This window comes from Vespula vulgaris, chromosome 12 (genome assembly GCF_905475345.1).
Source record: "Vespula vulgaris chromosome 12, iyVesVulg1.1, whole genome shotgun sequence".
Taxonomy (NCBI): Eukaryota; Metazoa; Arthropoda; class Insecta; order Hymenoptera; family Vespidae; genus Vespula; species Vespula vulgaris.
The window spans coordinates 480206-499305 of record NC_066597.1 but is presented as its reverse complement, the minus strand read 5'-3'; the positions used below and the strand labels follow the sequence as shown (position 1 = coordinate 499305).

The window sequence follows — 19100 nt, the reverse complement described above, 5'->3', positions numbered from 1 at the left end:
CTATTTAAGTCCTTTGATTTATGTTTAGTTTGATAAAATTGACATGTGTCTGTGTATAGATATTGAACTGCATATTTTGTTAGTTATATAGGAGTATACCGGAAACGTTCATACGATAACGAAAAACGTATTACTCCTGTTGCTGTATTCTTCAATAAAAAGTTTTTTTTTGCGTTAAATAAAAAAGAAAGATAAACAACATCCGTAAGAATACGATTTGAAAGATGTTGATAACTCAAGATCCACAATGGAACGGCGTCGCGGCATCGGAACTTCAGATGTTTCCAGAGCTTGATTTTTTGGGTACGTGAAGTGTCCATAACATGTATCATTTTGATAAATTTGTACATAAATAATCATTGTTAATAAAAACTAATTCTAACGGATAATCGCAGAGGAAATCAATGCCAAATAATATTCTCTATTCGTATATTATCCTTACGATTCATCATTTTTCTCGATACTTCTGACGTGATTCTAAATATTCCAAAATTAAATTGAACGTATATACGATAAAATTTGTAGGCGTTGAACGCGTGAACATATACATAATCGTGTACACGTTATCAGAATGAATTTTGTGTTTTATTCTATACTCAATAAGGATAACATTAGTTGTCTAATTCTGATTCTTTGAGATAAGTAATATTATAATTATTTTGTGATACTTTAAAATGTACAACAATAATCATATAGGAAATTATGGATGACCCGTAATTATTAATAAGATAATTTTTTAATTCGTTGTTTTATTTGTGATTTCATCTCTTCTCTTGAACGTATTCGATGTCATGTCGACAAAGATCGTTCATCGAGGTTATTGACCTCTCTAAAAGCCAAAGTTACAAGTTTCTTCAACTCGTTTGTACGTATTCATTTTCCTTATAACAGTCGTAGAAAAATTTCGAAAGATGTTCAAGAAATACAATTTTTTCTCTTTATTTATTAACATTTTTCATATAAGCATTGTAATATTTATACAATATGTGTCGGTGAGTACAAATTGATCAAAAATTATCCTACAGGTCGATTAATTTTACTGATCTTCTTAAAAAATATCATCGTTTATATCTGCGAAAGACATATGATATATTACAAAATGTGATTAAAAAAAAAAAAAAAAAAAAAAAAAAAGAGAGAGAAAGAAAAAAAGAAAAAAAAGGCCCGATTTTCGATGCTACTGAAAAAATCGTAACATAACGTAAATACTGGAAAATATGTAACAAAAAGAGAAATATTTTTAATAACAAAAAGGAATGAATTAAAAACGTTTTTTCCTACTTTTATTCTTATGTAATGACTGCTCATTTACATATTTACAATTATCGAAATATTGTCTTTGTTATTGCATTCACGTATAATACATATGTTTTATGCTTCTTCAAACACATCGATAAAAGCAACAACCTTAACGTCCTTGTGCATACTAATAATGTATTTTAAACTATACAAATACGAAACGTATAGTACGTTGTGTACTACATATCGTTCAACGAATATATTTACATTATAATCATTGATAATGTTTAGGTTTAATACATTCTAATTGTTTAAAAAATATATATATACGAAATAGCAATTGAAAATAGCAGTAAGAAATGGAAAACGATTTATATGCGTACTTCTACGCACGAAGAGAAGGTTTCAGATTATTATATCCTGTCTAATGAATGTTATTTTCTATTATTTTTATATTTATTCCAATATTATATTAATGATTCCTCCTGACACATTAATGTATGTGAAGTGTACTATGTCACATTACGCCATTTTATTTCTATAAACGATCTCATACTTTGTCCTTGAAAATCTTTAATTCGATTCATTATTGCATATTTATGTGTACATTTAGTATAAATTTTAGTGTAAATTTATTAATTTTATGTAAAAATTCCATAACAAAAACATTATTTTTTAAAAAGTTTTACTTGATTAGAAGGAAGATAAAAGAATATTACGTCGTAGTCATTTCCTTCGATGAAGATACGAAAGCGCGCGTAAATTCAAACGTTCTGTCGATTATAAATTTTAATAAAAATATGATCATATTTTTGCAGATGATAATTCTCTTCTTCCTGATGATTTGTTTCAAAGTTTAAGTTCTGAATTAGGGATTCCTCTTTTACCTGATGAGGTATCTCAAGATTATTGTAAAAATTACAATGAAAATACAGAAGAAAATATAAAATCTTGTAATACTTTTGAGGACTTTGGCTCATGTGTTACCCAACAAGATAAAGGTATTTTCATTAAATAAATCCAATTTTAAATCAGAAAAATATGATGTATTTTTTTATTATTGCTTATATTATTAGATCCAGAAACTAGTGAAGGAAATACTGAAATAAAATTAGAGCCTGTAAGTCCTAGTACACATTTACCTCTTTCTTCTAGTCCAAGTCATTCAGAATCAAGTGGATCTGAGTGGCAACAGGAAATAATATCTAATCTTTCATCAACAGATTTAAAGGTAATTAATAAATTGTAGGTGTCTTATATTTTATTCTCTGTATAAATATTTCTTTATATATTTTTTAGTTCACATTAGAAACACCACCAATTTCACCACCATATGTTTCTCCTCCAATATCACCATCAACTGTAACACCTACATCTTTCGTGCAACAAGTACAATTAATACCTATTAATACACAAGAAACAAAAAATACAAAGTATAAAGTTGCCAGTGAAAACCCTGCAAAACGTGTTTGTATTCAACCAAAGGGTAATGCTCAAGTTACACAAGGTGATGGTAAGAATAAGAATAATTAAAGTTTATATAATTATAGGAATAATTCGTTTATATATCTAATAATGTATATATATCATAATTTTTACAGAACAACTTCAAAAGACTATAATATTAAGTGCTCAAGACTTTGCTGTTTTAGCACAGAAGGCAAAACAAAATCAGACATATCCTTTGAAACTACAATCATTATCATTACATAAACCTATTAAAATACGTGGTCCATTAAATTTGCAATCTACATCCTTAAATCATATAAAAACTGAAAATAATGGAGTTAAATTCCAGCAGCAAAATAATGTAAAAATTATTAATGCATTACCTAATCTTCATGTATCAACCAGAGAATCCATAGTCAATGTTCCCAATACTTCTGTAATTGTAAACAATGAAAGTGCTAATCATACCTCTGTTGTTGTGAAAAATGAACCAGTGGGATGTGATTCAATTGTTATAAAAAAAGGAACATCAAATTGCACTCCTATTGTTATAAAAAATGAAATTCCAGTATTTAATAATCTCTCTGGTAAGCAAGAATGTGAAATGAAAGCTTTAAAAAGACAGCAAAGAATGATAAAAAATCGAGAATCTGCTTGCCTTTCAAGAAAGAAAAAAAAAGAATACGTTTGCTCTTTAGAAAAACAAATTTCTCAACTTCAAGAGGAAAATAACAAACTTAAATCTGTAAGAATTATTAATTGATCTGCATTATATCATATTTTTATATTTTATTTTGTAGTTGTTATTATGATAATATATATACTAATAACTAACTTATATTAATTTTTCTTATTAGAATACTTCACATATGAATAATATGAATGTTTACGTTTGAAAGGCAGTAATTTAAATATTACCATTATAATAATTTATTATTTATTTCTAATAGGAAAATATAGCTTTGAAACAAAGGCTATCAACATTGGAAGATACAATTATATCTAATAGCAAACTTGGAAATATTAATCTTAATGCGAATAAGAGAAATGCTGCTATCCTTTTAGGAATGATTTTAATGGTATCTCTTAATCTTAATGGTCTAGTGTAAGTATTTATATATAACACTTTAGTTTCTTAAGCTTAAATATTAAATTTTGAACATAATCTTGAAATAAACATATGATATTGTAACATATATACTACATATCTTTCTATACTTGTAGAGGCATATTCCCTCATAACAACAGATTGGATAGTATGTCAACAGATATACCAACAATTACATCGAATGTTAGACATGGTAGAAGTTTGCTATGGGCAAATCCTGATACACGTATTGAAGAAGAACTTGGAGATGATTTTAATAAAAATAAGTCCATGCATCATCCTATGTGTCCTATGTATATCAATCAGAGTGAATCAATACGTTTAGATTACGAGTTACGGCGATGGATTGGGGGAGAATCTGATCGTGATAATTGGACTATACCGACGAAGACTGAATTAAATAAAAAATTATTAGGAAAACTTCTTTTATCAAAATCATCTATAGAGAAAAAAACAGTATATGACAAGAATCGTTATTTACGAAAAATGAAATCAAAAGATACGCATAAGACGAACAATATTCATACATCAAATGTCAATGCAGTTGAAGTATTTTCTCCAATTCTCAGAGAACATGCTTCTTTATTTGAAGCTTTAGGAAGAAAAGATGATACTTTCTATGTTGTATGGTTCAGTGGTGAACACTTATTATTACCAGCTTCAAGAAAAAATAATACATCTAGACCAAAAATGGCATTGGTTCTTCCTGCTGTTCCCTTGAATGGTATATGTTCATCGTTCTTTCTATTTATTTTCTTTTATTTATTTATATCTAAAAAGTGAATGGAAGAAGTGACTAACCAACAAAAATTATATGTTTTAGAAACTTATTCAACTCCTGCAAATCACATTACAATGATGCAAATCGATTGTGAAGTAACAAATACTCAATTATTACATCTACAACAATCTGTTATACCTTTCCATTTGCGTAGGAATAGTAAATCGGAAAATAACAGTAGTCGGGCTCGGACTGCCAATGGTGTGTCAGATGCCACAACAGTAAATATAACTAGAACTCACAAACCATATTTTATAAAGGAAAATGATCCTTATATACTTGATACAAAAAATTTGAGGGAAACTTATACTCAAAGATCTAAAGAACATTATCACAACAAAGATATAACTTATCTTTTAAAAGAAAAATTTGTTACTGGATTTGGTTTGGAGAATGTAAAAAGTGATAATTATGAAAGTATTAAAAATACAAATGAAAGAAAAACAGATATTTTTAAATTAAAAAATATTGGTCATCATTAATATTAATTTCTATATTAATGATTATTATATACTATTTAATGTTCATTTATACAACATACGTGATAACATATTTGAATGTGTTTGTATATATTACATGCTAAAAATTAGTGCAATTTTCTGCACAAATATAGATATTTAGCTATGTAAAATGATTATATGAAGAAAATTTATGATATCTGATAGATGGACTATGATATAATAGAGTAAATATAAAAGAAAACATCTCTCGTCGATAAAAAGAAAAAAAGCAAAACGAAAGTAAAATATTTACTATATTTCTTGTTCTCCATAGTTAATAAGATTATCGTATTTAATAATAAACACACACATATATATTTATATCTGTACTTCATGATAATGACAATTTATGAAATTAGTATGTATTACTATTATTCGATGCTTGTCATGACATTCTGTGAAATTTGATACTATTTAATACTATGAAATTTTGTAAATATGCACAAGTTTAAATGCGTTTTGTTGATATATGTACATATAATAACTTATGAACTTTGAAATTGATGTAATAATTCTGATGTACTAAAACATAGATTTTTAATTATATTCGTAATATAGATTACTTTTAAGTACAAAAAGATAATATAAAGAAGTAATATGGTGCACCTGTTTTTTCTCTTATTGTAAATCTTTATAAAAATAAGTTTCAAAATTTCATAATTGTATGAACTGTCTTTTGTTATATATATTATTAAAATATAAAATAGTAAATAGAATGAAAACCTTAACTTTTGATATCATTTTTATTAATATAAGATTTTATATTTATATATACTTTCACAATTTCATTATTTAAATACTTTTTCAGTTTTAGCTAAAAAAAATGTATAACATTTTTCTGTCATATCTATTTCAGATCAGGTGTAGAATTTCCAAGATAGCTTCGCAAATCTGTTATAGTAGATTTAATTAATTTCGCTTTTATAAACTGCCTGCCAATCTGTTTGTGAGCTGTGTATCGATGGCAACCACCAAAAGAATAGTAGTAATCACCACCTATATAAAATTGAAAACCACTAATATATTAAAATTATTTAATTATTTAAAAGCTACTTTTTTTCTAACCTCACTTTTTTAACATAAATAATTTAATACATATTACCTTCACTACCTTTAATCCACAATATATCAATTGGTGGTACTAAGGATTCTGTTTCTGAATTGTTCAAGGTATTTATCAAACTTTGAACTTTCTCTTCATTAACGTCTGGAGGAAATGGTCTAATAATTACGCTCATAGGTACATCAAATACTTCAGCATCCGCACTAGAATGTATACTGGTACCAACTTTATCCATTTTAGATGCTGAAAACAAATAAGATTAAAAGTAATAATACTTTTTTTTTTTTAATACATATTACATATTCGTGATCAACTATGTAATCATTTTGGAATGATTGTGGAATATGTATTATTATGTTAATAAAATTATAAATTTACATAAATGTTTCCAAGATAATATTGACAATTGTACGTGCCGTATTGTTCGAAGAAACACCATAACTGGATACAATGTGAGACAAAAATGAAAGAATTACAGCATATTTTACTACCCCCACTTTTGAAGATATGAAGGTATACTAGAGGGGGAAAAGAGTAAGATGTGTGATTCATCTGCTCAAATACATTGAACTTATTTTTTTTGGATCTTTCTATTAACAAAATGAAATTTATAAAGGTAAATAATTTTTCATGTATTTTAAATTGTATATAAATAAATTATCATTCATTCACTCACTTTGGAATTAATATTATGTAAAAAATTTTATATACCTATTGTTAATCATTCTTCAATAAGTGGTTGATTGTTTAAAAATTCCATAACATGTTCTGCTAACTTTTTATAACATTCTGCTTGAACACTATTCGGAGCAGATAACACTATTGGTTTTCCAATATCACAACTATCCCTAATATCTTCATTTAACGGAATTTTTTGCAATATTTTTATGCCTGTATAAAAATTATATATTCTTATATGAAACTGTTATATATAATCAATTAAAAATTTTATAATTTATAATAATATATTACCAAGCTCATGTGCTAATGCTTCTGTATTATCACCAAAAATAGATATTTTTGTCATACATTTCGGACAAGAAATGAAGCTCATATTCTCAACAATGCCAGAAATAGGTACACTTAATTTTTCAAACATCTTAGCACCTCGTCTTGTTACATCTAAAGCTGCTCTTTGTGGTGTAGTAACTAATAATGCACCAGTGATAAAAATATTTTGGATTAATGATAAATGTGTATCTCCAGTCCCAGGTGGTGTGTCTATAATGAGACAATCCAAAGGAGCCCATGCAACTTGACGCAGTAATTTATCCAGGGCACTCATTACCATAAGACCTCTCCAAACAACTGGAGATTTTTCATCGATCAAAAATCCCATGGACATACTATAACAATACTTTACATTTATTGAAAATTCAGGTTAAATTACATTCTATTAGAATGTTTGTCAATTGTAAAGTCAAAAAGTATTGTTTATTGATTAAAGTTTCTATTCTAAGTATGATATTATAATTTATTTATAAATAATTATTATTTACCATTTTATACCATAATTAATTAATGGTTCCATAAGATTATTTTTATTTAACAAAGGTGATTGTTGTAAATTCATCATTAATGGTATAGAAGGTCCAAAAACATCTGCATCCAATAAACCAATTGATTTTTTAGGTTCTATAACTTTTAATGCTGTTGCCAAGTTTACTGAAGTTGTTGATTTGCCAACACCACCTTTCCCAGATGCAACAATAATAATTTGCTTTACACCTTTGATAGGTTTTTTCTTAGGTAGACCACGTGACATAATTTCTTTTCGTTTAGCTTCTAAATTTATATTTTTTGTTTCATTAATATCGGTTGTAGAAATATTCTAGAAGTAAAAATAATATTGTTTTGAATAATGAAATATCTCTATTTAATACATTTTTATATATTGTAACATTTAAAGATAATACAAATAATATAAAAATAATGTTTAACTTTGTAAAAAAGTTTTATTTGCAAAAAATGTACAATATATTTTCATTTAAATTTGTAAACTAATTAAAAATTTAGAAATTATACTTACACTTTTGAGGCATTTCTGTATATATGCACATATTTTTAAATTACTGGATAAAAATCTTATTTTACAATGAAACATTTTAATAAAATTATGAATGCAGATATACAAGTAAACTTAACCTTATATATTACATTAATTAGATACGTATTAAATTCTACTGCATATAGTTACGAATAAAATAAAGATATTTAAAAAAATATTGTTATACTATGAAGTATATAAATAATCAATTATTTCATGATCTGAAACAAAATAATTGATAAAAATGTAATAATTCTAATATTTTATTTTTCCAGGAAAAGTAACTTGAGAGTCTGTCACGAGGGCGGCGCAGTTTTTCAATACACGGAACACTCCAAGGCATTCATCCGTCATTTCGTGTATTTTACGATGATTCTGTCTAACGTAAATATGTGAAAGTGAGTTTTATATTAATCTCGGGATTTCTTTTCAAGGTTCTAATATTTGTATGCTAATACGGCAAGATCAAATGAATATTTTTTGTATATTTAATCGTTTCGTTGTGTAGATATGTTATCGCCACATTGAAATTAACCTATAAATTATAGTCATAATGGATGTTATAATGCCAAAGTTTTATATGCTTTTTTAATTGATTGTTTGTCGAGTTTAATAGCACAACATCGTATGCCTTCCTAAGTTTATTGTTTGTAAATATTATATCTATAATAATGTTAAAGCTTTAAAAAAAAGAACATATATTCATAACGATCTTTATTAGATTTTAACTATTAAAAATCCTTTAATTTCTTTGTATACTTTTTTTTTACCGTGTATTTACGCAAAATAGAAAATTTATTACTGGAGCAATATAGTAATAAGTGCTAAAAATCATGATTAACTATTATCTAATATTGTTTCTTGAAATGAATAGTGTTATTAAAATATTGGTTAAGTATATTTGTTTAAATCAAGTTAAAAAACATTCTTGGCATAATTGAAAATAATGATATTATCTAACTAAAACATATTTTGATTTCAGAACAGCTATATATCTTCACAATAAAATAAAATAAAAAAAAATATTTTTATTACTCTAACCAAATTTATAGCAGATGATTATATCTATGTTTATATATACACATATATATGTATATATGTTATTGGAATGTTAAACAGGTGAAACATATCAGTTTTAAGAGTAGGGTGCACAGAATATGGGCCTAAAAGCAGCTGTCCAAGCTCTGAAGTAAGAGTGAAACATATGTGTATCTTAAAGAAATAACTTATATAGATATATAGGCATATTAAATGTTTAAAACTTTTTTTTTTTTTTAAGGAACAATGTATATATCTGTATGATATAATATATAATACTTTTTAATTATGCAGGAAAGCTGAACCACTAAAGGATAAGGTTCAACGTTGTAAAGATCTATTGAATGATAATGATGCCTGGGTGTGTCAACAACAACTACAAAAAATATATCAACAAGTACTCATTTTGGATCTCGAGTACGCTTTGGACAAGAAAGTTGAACAGGAGCTTTGGAATCTTGGTTTTAAGAATTATATAGCCACATTGCAATCTCAAGCAAAAGATAGGAAAAATCCAAAACGTGGAGAATCTCAAGCCTTGTTGAGTTGGTGTTTGGAAGCAGCTAGTGGATTTTATTTGACACTATTGCAAGAAATTTGTACAGCATTTGACTTAGATCTACCATTTAGACGGTAATTACTATAACAAAAATGTTAAAATGATTTATAATATTGCAAGCTAATAATATTTTTAATTATTGTAACTATAACAAAATATTATAGTATATAGCAAATTTATTTTAGGAAAGGCTATGTTTATGGTTGTACTTCACCATGGAAAGCTGTTGAAAAATTATCAACGCCTCACAAATCATCTTGTTTTTATGCGTGCCAATATTGCCTTGTACACTTAGGAGACATTGCTCGTTACAGAAATGAAAGCAAGCAAGCTGAATTATTTTACAGACATGCTGTATCATTGTCACCATCAAGTGGACAGCCATATAATCAATTAGCTCTTCTTGAAGCATCACGTGGAGATAAATTAGGAACTGTATTTCATTATGCACGCTCTGTTACTGTGAAACATCCATTTCCTGTAGCAACAGCTAATCTTGCAAAAACTTTATCATCTGCATTAAATGATCATTCATATAACATTGAAGGAAAAACTAAATTGAGTGCACAAGAATATGTGACTGTGTTTTTAAAACTTCATGGCATTATACATAATCTTGGAGATTTAAAAATTGCATCTTCATATGTTAAATTACTGACAGAGACATTAACAGCATTAGTGGCTACTGAAAGTTTCAGTTCATGGATGCTTGTACAAATGTTGGTGATAAATTTATATGCTCTTCAGCATACAACGGGCATCACTTCAGATGCAATCGAATTCTTAAAAACTGACCAATTGTCTACTGATGAAAAACTGGCAAAAAATTGTATTTTAGATTTTATTTCTGGCAGTTTAGCTGCATTGTTGTTACCTGTCTATACTATAAAGAATCGTATTGTTGAATATTTTGCTTTACCTTCTAGTAAGTAACTTTTATCTTCTATATTATGTGTATTATATTTATATTATATTAGTTTGAAATACATGCATTATTCGCATATTATACTTTTTTACAGTAAAACTATGTCTTGATTGGATTCGTATAAATCCTACAGTTTTGGAAGAGACAGCATTTACTTCTAGACTTCAAATTTGGCCCAGCCTTTGTGTGCTATTAAATGCTTTGCAACAATCCATTATGGATTTTAAATATGATCAGTGTAAGTAATATTATCATTAGAAAGTAAATAGAAATAATTCACTTAATAATTTATTATATCTTATTTATTTCCCTTAATAGATGTTAAAGTACCACTGCCAGAAGATCGGGACTTGCAAGGCTTTCTACCATTAGAAAAGAATTTTGAAAATTTGAAATTCACAAATACTGATTTTGAGGATGATATCGCGACATTAAATAAACTCCGTGCTGTTCGTTTAATTCAGTTGGGACATTATTTAACACAGTACCAAATTAATGGATCTCCCTTAATTGCTATTGTAACACATGAACAAATAGAAGAAAATAGATTTATACCATTGAGCGAAGGTCCTGGTCCAAGCAATGAGTTAATGAAAGAGCTTGAAGAACTCAGCTTAAATAAAGAAAAACCAATTATACCAGCCAGTCCTGTATTATCTGAATCAGCTAGTAGCAAAGGATCTGCAGAAATTGATATAACAGAAAATGCTCGTGAGTTATTTTGTATTTGAAAGAGAGTTTATATATTGTATCTTATTTATATATAATATTTTTATATTCTTATTACTTTATTGATTTAGAAGAACGAAGAGTAGGTATCCTAAAGCCACAAGGTTCTTTAGAGCGAAATAGAGATTCAATAACTAGTACCACAGATACTAATATTGTTGAATTAAATTCTTTGCCATCAACTCGAAAACCAAGACAAAATATTGCAATGCAAGCTATAATGCGACGTGCAGAAACAGAGCAAAAGCAAGTTACATTTAAAAATGTTTCACCAGTATGCATTGAAGAAGAAACTGATAAAATAAAAACGACTTTGACTGCTTCTTCAAATAAGCCCACAGGAAATAAGAACATTCCAATAACTACAGAATCAACAAAAGTGAATACAAATCCATTGAACACTGTTCAGAATAGACTCCCACTAATACCTTGTGCTACAGTTACAATTCAAAGTCAATCTACATCTAATTCAAATCAATTAAAATCTACAAAAGTACAACCATCATCACAGATTAATCAAGTTCCTTCTCAAGAGCAATCTTCAGATACATTACCTCAAGCATCCTGTCTACCTCAATTCGGCCAGCAGTCGCAAACTTTAGGATCACTCTGCTATCAAAATCAATCTTTTAATGTACAAAATCCGCAATTTGCAAAAAACTTTATGTCTGGACACATAGCAAATATGCCAACTTATGCACTTCAGGGGCAACTTAGCAAAACGACACAAACACTAGCCCAAAATTTGGGTATACAGCATGTCATGAATCAGAATAGACCACTTCTTCAAAGAATGGTTCAAAATGTACCTCAAAATTCATTATTGCAGCAAAATGTAGGAATATCATCTACTGCACAGCAAAGTATTATGCCTAACATATCTCAAAGTATGTATGTACAACAAACTGCAAATACTGGTCTACAACAAAATATAAATATAAATCGACAGCAACAAAATCACAATATAGGTATTCAACAACCAAATATTATTCCAAACAATGTAAGATCTAATGGGATATCTACACAAAACCAGATTAATATGCCAGCAACAAGCATTGCAAACAATATTTCTACAATACCAGCATTGAATACATATCAAAAGAATCTCCAAGTTACTAATATTACAAACATACCAAATACTTCATTAAGTCCAAACAATATAACAAATTACCAACTTAATTTTAATCAGGGTATTTATACTCAAAATAATGTTAACCATGTATCACAAAAACAATTATCGCCAACAATGTATAACAAAAATACTGATATTCTAGACTTTCCTTTTTCAAATCAAATTGGTACACCTAAAAACCAACAACAATCTACAAGTAATTATCAAGTTTTCCAAAACTTTGACTCTGCAGACTTTGGTTTATGGAAAGATACTCAACCTCCTCAACCACCAGTTGCTTGGTGGGGAGCAACAAGAGGAACACAAATACATAAGGATTCATGCACTGCAGATACTTTCCAGAATTGGACTAATGTTCCTAATTCCGGAAGCATGAATAATAGATCTTTAATACCATGTAGCAATTATCAACAAAATACTTTACCTGATAGACATTTTGGAAGTGGAAGTAATTTTGAAGACTCTAGAGCCTATGAGGTGTGTATGATCAGATTTATTTGCAAACAGGTATATTGTGAATTATAGACTTATTTGTAATACCTTTTTTTTATAGATGGATCAAAAGCCCGTACAATCAACTACAACAGGAAACACTTACTCTTTATTTAGTGGCAATACATGGGGTTCTGGTTCTCAAATATCTAATCCTTCAAATCAAGATCAAATGAAGGCAAGACTTAATCAACAGTCTTTATGGTCTGGGCCTGGTCCTTCTCCTTTGGAGCGACTTCTTGAACAACAAAAGTCATTGCGCGAAGGAGGTACTTGAAGGAAAATTATATAATTGTTGAAGAAGCAAATGAGAAACTGATCTTGCACCTAACATAAAAGTTAGGTAATCAGACAAATATAGTAATGTTACTACGGTAAGATCACTACACTGGACAAACATGTGTTAAAGTCTTAAAAAAATGTAGAAGAATACAGAGGGGGAAAGGAAAGTGTAGATAAATTAAATCACACGTCCAGAGCGTTATGAAACACGCTCAAAAAAGTAATTTTCATTATTGTCTATTAGTTGCGTATGCATTAAAAGTGAGTATGAAAACTCCAGTCAAACACACAGGGCTGTTTGGAAATGCTTATGTTAAATTTAATGGGATGTAAGAAAAAAATGGCAAAATTTCTATCAATAGAGATTTAACTTAATCAAATAAAAAAGTTAGATAATTTTTGGAATATATTAATTGGTTTTAGTATCAGTGTTCACTATTTAATATACAGATTATGTAGTTATGCCAATATTGTAATGATTAAAGCTATTCACATTAGATCATCTTAGTTTGTCACATTTGAAATATTATATTTTATTTTCAGAAATACAAGTTCTATAAACAAAATATTGTGTGACGAACTACAATAATTTACTTAACAAAAAATTATTGTAATTTTAAACATTTGGTACAGCACAGTTCAGATTGATTTAAATTAAATATAATTTCACCTCTCATGTGATACATGTTCAATTGAATTATTCAGTTAACAAAAATTATTTTCTATATTTCTTTGAATTAACAAAACATTTTGTCTTAGAGAAGGAAAGATTGCCATGCTATTATAATGCTTTACAAATAAGATGTACAGACTTTAATAAAGACATTCACAAAATAAGTAGATTTTATAAAATAATAACAAATAAATAATTTAGTGACTGTTGCAGTAATTGAAATAAATGTTAGAAATTGTAGCCAAAAACGTTTATTAAGAAAAAAGATCAAAACCAAAAAAAGAAAAAAAAGAAAACTTGTTAAATAACATAACAAAAAATTAATTACTTTCATTATAGCAAAAGTACTGATTATGTTGAATTACTTTCAAATATACGATCTTTAAAGTGCAATCAAAAAAACATCTGTTTTGATTTCCAAACCTTAATACTATAGTAACATAAACATAACAACAATATAGATATAATATATGATATTTAGTTACTCATGGTTTTCAAAATCATCGTTTACTTCTGTCAAATTAGAACGTTTAATACTAAAACTACAGTTAAATGTACCATTTTGACAAACCATTTCTTTTTGTTGTATTTCAGAATTGTTTATATATAGACAGTCGTCCATAGCTTGCCAATCTACTAGTCTGCACGTTTTTACCTATTTTCAAATAATTTATTAAATATTATTTTTTTATTTTATAATATTTTATCATCGAAAAAAATCTGTTTAATTCAAATTTATATTATCAATATAAGATGAGAGAATATTCAAACTAAGTTTACCATTCCTGAGTATGTCTTGGATCTTTTCTCCAATCCAATTGTAATTTCAAATGTAAAGTGTTTACTTGCTGAAGCACTATTTACAAGCAAAATCATACCTCTCAAATCGCCTGTATGAAGAATTCTAATATTTATAAAAAACAAACCCATGTTTCTTACATAAACTGCTAAATCATGGTCTCTTGGTATCATATATTCTAGTTCACAATTCTGTGTAAATACTCCATTATCCTCCTTGAACTACAACAATATCTCAATTACAAAAGGAATTACTTTTTTACACACATAAATGATTATTTAATAATCATACCTCATAAAATACATCCTTGTGAGTAGATTTTAAGTGTTCTATTATCTTCTCAAATGATAATGACATAGTACATGAACCTAAACAGCATGGGTAATTCCCTTTTCCAATTTTAGGATAATGAAACTTTCTTTTGTCTATTTTTTTTCGAGTTGATCCATTTTCCATCCATGTATTATATGTTTGTGTTTGCTTATTATTACAAATTAATATATTTCTGGTCTGTACTTCTACCGATGCTTTAAATATTTTTTCTGTCTGTGTAGATACACATATTTTATTTTCAAGAATTCTTCTATTAATTTTATTTGTAGGATACATAAGAGATATCTATAAAGAATAATGTGATTTAAAATTTTATTTATTATAAAATAAACAATTTTTATATACTTAACTAGATATTTATTAAATCATAAAAAAAAATTTTATACAAACCATTATCTCTTCCAATTTGTTTGCCATTTCTTCAGCAAAAAAATTTCTTGTATTAGAAAAATGATTTTTACATATTGGGCAATTTTGTAATTGATAACGACATGATATACATATATGATGACCTGATGCACATTGCAAAATGTTATTTTTTGGTATTTCACAACATACTGGGCATTCAAGCAAATTCTCTAAAATATCATACCACTGCAAATATATTTTAATTGCAAATATTTATAATTAGAAATATGATAATTAGGAGTATAATATATATTAATATATTTTTAAGTATTCCCTATAGTATAGACGAGGAACAAAAAAACATATGAAATCGTATTTAAATTATTAATATCAATGCAAATTAAATAGTTAATACTTACTTTTTGTCTGGTTTCTTCTAATACGCTCATTTTTACTATTTTCTTTTTCAAATATCTCAGATTTTCAAAAATACCATATAATATTAAACAATATTATCTCAACAATTTGTTAATAATGAACTATCTTGTTTTTTGGGTATTCCCCGAAGTCATTGTTTTGTTACCATTAATTATAAGCAGCTACAAGTTGTTGCTTTGCAATCTAGATTTGAAATTCATTTATAACCAATAAAATCAAAAAAGTCCATTGTATTAACCAATCACATTAAAAATCGAATGAAACTATACTGCTCCTAGTGGTCCTCAGGGAATGATAGAATATATATATATATATAACAATTATTATATCTCGATATATATGTTATTACATACTTTATCCATAAATAAACAAGGAAAATAAATTTCGGATTTAAACAATTTGTAATATATAATCATAAGATAGATATAAAATGCACACATTAAATTGTGCAGACAAAGGATAAGTGTTAGTGCATACAAACAATCATGGCGGGTTTTGGAAGACTTGTTTCTCCTGGTTTCTATAATCATTTTTTAAATGCAAGGTATATCGATGTATTAATACAATTGTAATAAATTACTATTTATTAATATTTATTATTACAACGATAATAAAATAACTTCAATGAAGAAAGCATGATAATTATCCTTGCACAAACATTTTGAAATTCTAACCTTAGTACACGTATTATCTAAGTATAACATTGTAGTTTTAATAAATAATATATGTTATATTAAGAATTTTTTGTGTCTTAATATTCAATACATTAATATTTTATAATCTTATTTATTTATAACCTATTAAATCAACAGTGTTTTTCTTTCTTAGTTCATTTCAAACTATTTTTTTACAATAAGATTATTAACATTTCTCTTCTATATATATCTTATTTAATTTATATTATTAATCACAAGATTATGTGTAAATATTAGAAATGTTGTTAGATATTTTTATTTCATAACTATTTATTTATTTCAGATGTTTGTTAACAGGCTCTTATCAATTTGTATCAACAAAAGTAATAAAACAATTAGAAAATGAATTTTTTCCGAACAAACCAAAAAAACCATTAACACCATTTTTTAAATATATGAAAATAATGAGACCAAGCATTGTCAATAAATTTCCAGGATATAAATCTAGTGACATTGTAAAAGAGTTATCTGCAAGGTGGGCTTTGGAAGACCCAGAATATAAATTTAAATTAAATAAAGAATATGATACAGAATACAAAGAATATATGGTGAAATTAATAGAGTTTGAAAAAACAATTACTCCAGAACAAAGAGAAAATTATATGAACATGAGAAAGAATATAAATAAAAGGAAAGAAAGCAAAGAAGTAAGTAATATATAAAAAACAATTTTTATATAAGAGATCATTGGCAATTAATTATAATATGTAAAATTATAAAAAAATATTCATAATATATTTCAAAATAAATTTAAAAACTTTATTTTTTAGGATGTTACATTACTTGGAAAACCAAAAAGACCACCTTCTGCTTTTATATTATATATGCTCAACCAAATGAAAGTACAAAAACCTGTTATTAAAACTAAGGTATGTTTGGTTTTATCAATATTTGAGTCATCATTTGGCAATCTTTTAAAATCAAAAATATATTATTTAAGAATAAATATAGCTACTTCAAATTCGTAAGAAAAATAGATTTATAATAAAATGTTTAATTTAGGAATATTTGAAACAGCTAAGTATTCAATGGAATACTATGAACGAACGAGATAAACAACAGTTTATAGATCAAGCAGGGAAATTAATGGATCAATATAATAAAGAGAAAGTAGAATGGAAACAAAATAAGATAAAGGAGAGTCATAAAAGTGATTCACATGAACAGTTTTTTGATGTTCAAAATAAAAATAAAAATATATAGGAAATAATGTGCCCCAGCCAATCTCATAAAAAAGTTATTAATACCACATTAATTCCTATAGAAGTATTTAATAATAACATTGTGGGTTGGGGCACAGAGATTCCTGATTCTTCAATAGATATTGCAACTTACAAATATTTTATTGGACAAAATTCAATAATTTATAAATATCTTTTGAAACATTCTCAGCTTCATCATAATCTGTATTCTATTTCGACTTATATGGTTAAATCCAATGTTATTAAAAATGATTTGATGACTCATACCCATGAAAATTATTTATTACAAATAGATAAGAGTAAAAATGTTGCATTGGTACATTATTTACAAAGTAATACTAACAAGACACTATCTGATCCTAATACATTTATGAACAATGTAAAAGTACATATTTCTAAATCTGAAGAACAAAATGAAAAATTACAATTTCATACGAAAATACTGAAAAATTTAACAAAAAATTGGGACACAGTAAAGAAGTATGTATTCGTTGGTATATTTTATTTTCTCATATTGATTTTTTGCTGTTGGAACCTTACATGCAGATAATAGATCCTTTTTTTATTACCAATGATAGTATTTTTTAAGTTTTATGTGTTAATTTTTGGATGTATTATATATATAATTATTATTGATGAAATAAATTTATATATTACCAAGATAAGTTTTTCTATTTTAATTGTTTGCATTTTTTTTATGAAGTAAAAAATAAATAAACAGAATGTATTAACAATTTTTATATTTTATTACCTTTCATACTGCATGTTGTATTTAGAAAATTATTTAGATTTATGTATTATAATTTTTATAATAACATGTCAAGTTTGTTGTAGACATATATAAAAATGAAGAAGCAGAAACTACAAATGATATGTGTCCATGTGCAGTTATATCAATTGGAGATGCTAATGCAGACAAGCACTACAAATATGTATATTACAATATGTACACTGGATATATGTAACAAATATAAAATTTAGTATATGTTCCCTATTGCTTATATATAATATACAACCATATTATTTGGAGAAGTGTAGTAATATTACAGGAGATTCAATATAAGCAACATATTGTTGAAATATTTCACATCATTATGATAATCAAGATGAAATTTTATTTTCCTAGAGTTTTTCCAGTACCTGATATATCCAATTAGATATGTAAAAAAATATTGGAAATATTTCTAACAACCATTTACATAAATAAATCATGATATTATGTAATATATAGTTGATAGAAAATAAAAATTTTTTGTCATACATATTGT

At 26.6% G+C, this 19100-nt stretch overlaps 6 protein-coding genes across 15 annotated transcripts; 3 read left to right on the top strand and 3 right to left on the bottom strand.

Moving 5' to 3' along the window:
• Window positions 1-18: 18 nt before the first annotated feature.
• LOC127068087 (cyclic AMP-dependent transcription factor ATF-6 alpha) lies at window positions 19-5776 on the top strand. Of its 2 annotated transcripts, none has more exons than XM_051003773.1 (8): window positions 19-303; window positions 2058-2240; window positions 2316-2470; window positions 2539-2746; window positions 2841-3433; window positions 3639-3793; window positions 3913-4520; window positions 4620-5776. In XM_051003773.1, the coding sequence occupies exons 1-8, from the start codon at window positions 225-227 to the stop codon at window positions 5057-5059; spliced, it is 2421 nt and encodes an 806-aa protein (XP_050859730.1). In that variant the 5' UTR covers window positions 19-224; the 3' UTR covers window positions 5060-5776. The 2 variants fall into 2 exon arrangements, with proteins under 2 accessions (XP_050859730.1, XP_050859729.1); XM_051003772.1 differs by having other exon boundaries at window positions 21-303; window positions 2539-2752.
• Window positions 5777-5801: 25 nt separating this feature from the next.
• LOC127068098 (sulfiredoxin-1) lies at window positions 5802-6696 on the bottom strand. 2 transcript variants are annotated; one of them, XM_051003790.1, is made up of 3 exons: window positions 6557-6696; window positions 6180-6383; window positions 5802-6073 (listed from the first exon to the last, which is right to left on the bottom strand). In XM_051003790.1, exons 1-3 carry the CDS (start codon window positions 6690-6692, stop codon window positions 5925-5927), a joined length of 489 nt encoding a protein of 162 aa, XP_050859747.1. In that variant the 5' UTR covers window positions 6693-6696; the 3' UTR covers window positions 5802-5924. The 2 variants fall into 2 exon arrangements, with proteins under 2 accessions (XP_050859747.1, XP_050859748.1); XM_051003791.1 differs by having other exon boundaries at window positions 6519-6658.
• A 165-nt stretch (window positions 6697-6861) lies between these two features.
• LOC127068093 (iron-sulfur protein NUBPL) lies at window positions 6862-8490 on the bottom strand. Its single transcript, XM_051003786.1, has 4 exons — window positions 8170-8490; window positions 7640-7971; window positions 7113-7486; window positions 6862-7031 (listed from the first exon to the last, which is right to left on the bottom strand). Exons 1-4 carry the CDS (start codon window positions 8242-8244, stop codon window positions 6862-6864), a joined length of 951 nt encoding a protein of 316 aa, XP_050859743.1. The 5' UTR covers window positions 8245-8490.
• LOC127068086 (nonsense-mediated mRNA decay factor SMG7-like) lies at window positions 8478-14181 on the top strand. 6 transcript variants are annotated; one of them, XM_051003770.1, is made up of 9 exons: window positions 8478-8585; window positions 9307-9376; window positions 9520-9858; window positions 9970-10709; window positions 10804-10947; window positions 11028-11420; window positions 11510-12628; window positions 12713-13047; window positions 13124-14181. In XM_051003770.1, the coding sequence occupies exons 2-9, from the start codon at window positions 9345-9347 to the stop codon at window positions 13337-13339; spliced, it is 3318 nt and encodes a 1105-aa protein (XP_050859727.1). In that variant the 5' UTR covers window positions 8478-8585; window positions 9307-9344; the 3' UTR covers window positions 13340-14181. The 6 variants fall into 6 exon arrangements, with proteins under 6 accessions (XP_050859727.1, XP_050859726.1, XP_050859722.1 ...); XM_051003769.1 differs by having other exon boundaries at window positions 11513-13047; XM_051003765.1 differs by having other exon boundaries at window positions 11510-13047.
• A 136-nt stretch (window positions 14182-14317) lies between these two features.
• On the bottom strand, window positions 14318-16099 carry LOC127068091 (uncharacterized). Its single transcript, XM_051003783.1, has 5 exons — window positions 15917-16099; window positions 15540-15743; window positions 15108-15434; window positions 14798-15037; window positions 14318-14672 (listed from the first exon to the last, which is right to left on the bottom strand). The coding sequence occupies exons 1-5, from the start codon at window positions 15944-15946 to the stop codon at window positions 14499-14501; spliced, it is 975 nt and encodes a 324-aa protein (XP_050859740.1). The 5' UTR covers window positions 15947-16099; the 3' UTR covers window positions 14318-14498.
• Window positions 16100-16278: 179 nt separating this feature from the next.
• LOC127068097 (transcription factor A, mitochondrial) lies at window positions 16279-18864 on the top strand. Of its 3 annotated transcripts, none has more exons than XR_007782820.1 (5): window positions 16279-16479; window positions 16914-17277; window positions 17401-17499; window positions 17633-18312; window positions 18667-18864. XR_007782820.1 is itself a non-coding variant. In XM_051003789.1 (4 exons), exons 1-4 carry the CDS (start codon window positions 16421-16423, stop codon window positions 17831-17833), a joined length of 723 nt encoding a protein of 240 aa, XP_050859746.1. In that variant the 5' UTR covers window positions 16279-16420; the 3' UTR covers window positions 17834-18485. The 3 variants fall into 3 exon arrangements, 1 of the variants encoding a protein (XP_050859746.1); XR_007782821.1 differs by having other exon boundaries at window positions 18657-18864; XM_051003789.1 differs by lacking the exon at window positions 18667-18864 and having other exon boundaries at window positions 17633-18485.
• The last annotated feature ends 236 nt before the right edge of the window (window positions 18865-19100 follow it).

Bases quoted from the DNA above. Each gene is read 5' to 3' on its own strand.
- LOC127068087 (XM_051003772.1), top strand. From the start codon at position 225: ATGTTGATAACTCAAGATCCACAATGGAACGGCGTCGCGGCATCGGAA. The intron at 2,241-2,315 runs GTATTTTCATTA...TTATATTATTAG, and splicing joins TGTTACCCAACAAGATAAAG to ATCCAGAAACTAGTGAAGGA. The intron at 3,434-3,638 runs GTAAGAATTATT...TATTTCTAATAG, and splicing joins AAAATAACAAACTTAAATCT to GAAAATATAGCTTTGAAACA.
- LOC127068098 (XM_051003790.1), bottom strand. From the start codon at position 6,692: ATGAATCACACATCTTACTCTTTTCCCCCTCTAGTATACCTTCATATC. The intron at 6,384-6,556 runs GCACGTACAATT...ATTTGTTTTCAG, and splicing joins GTGTTTCTTCGAACAATACG to CATCTAAAATGGATAAAGTT. The intron at 6,074-6,179 runs GTAATATGTATT...AATTTTATATAG, and splicing joins GTGGATTAAAGGTAGTGAAG to GTGGTGATTACTACTATTCT.
- LOC127068093 (XM_051003786.1), bottom strand. From the start codon at position 8,244: ATGTTTCATTGTAAAATAAGATTTTTATCCAGTAATTTAAAAATATGT. The intron at 7,972-8,169 runs GTAAGTATAATT...TTTTACTTCTAG, and splicing joins TACAGAAATGCCTCAAAAGT to AATATTTCTACAACCGATAT. The intron at 7,032-7,112 runs GTAATATATTAT...ATTTTTATACAG, and splicing joins AGCATTAGCACATGAGCTTG to GCATAAAAATATTGCAAAAA.
- LOC127068086 (XM_051003765.1), top strand. From the start codon at position 9,345: ATGGGCCTAAAAGCAGCTGTCCAAGCTCTGAA. The intron at 9,377-9,519 runs GTAAGAGTGAAA...TTAATTATGCAG, and splicing joins GCAGCTGTCCAAGCTCTGAA to GAAAGCTGAACCACTAAAGG. The intron at 11,421-11,509 runs GTGAGTTATTTT...TTATTGATTTAG, and splicing joins TGATATAACAGAAAATGCTC to AAGAACGAAGAGTAGGTATC.
- LOC127068091 (XM_051003783.1), bottom strand. From the start codon at position 15,946: ATGAGCGTATTAGAAGAAACCAGACAAAAA. The intron at 15,038-15,107 runs GTATGATTATTA...ATATTGTTGTAG, and splicing joins ACAAGGATGTATTTTATGAG to TTCAAGGAGGATAATGGAGT. The intron at 14,673-14,797 runs GTAAACTTAGTT...ATTTGAAAATAG, and splicing joins CCAAGACATACTCAGGAATG to GTAAAAACGTGCAGACTAGT.
- LOC127068097 (XM_051003789.1), top strand. From the start codon at position 16,421: ATGGCGGGTTTTGGAAGACTTGTTTCTCCTGGTTTCTATAATCATTTT. The intron at 17,278-17,400 runs GTAAGTAATATA...TTTATTTTTTAG, and splicing joins AAAGGAAAGAAAGCAAAGAA to GATGTTACATTACTTGGAAA. The intron at 17,500-17,632 runs GTATGTTTGGTT...TGTTTAATTTAG, and splicing joins AACCTGTTATTAAAACTAAG to GAATATTTGAAACAGCTAAG.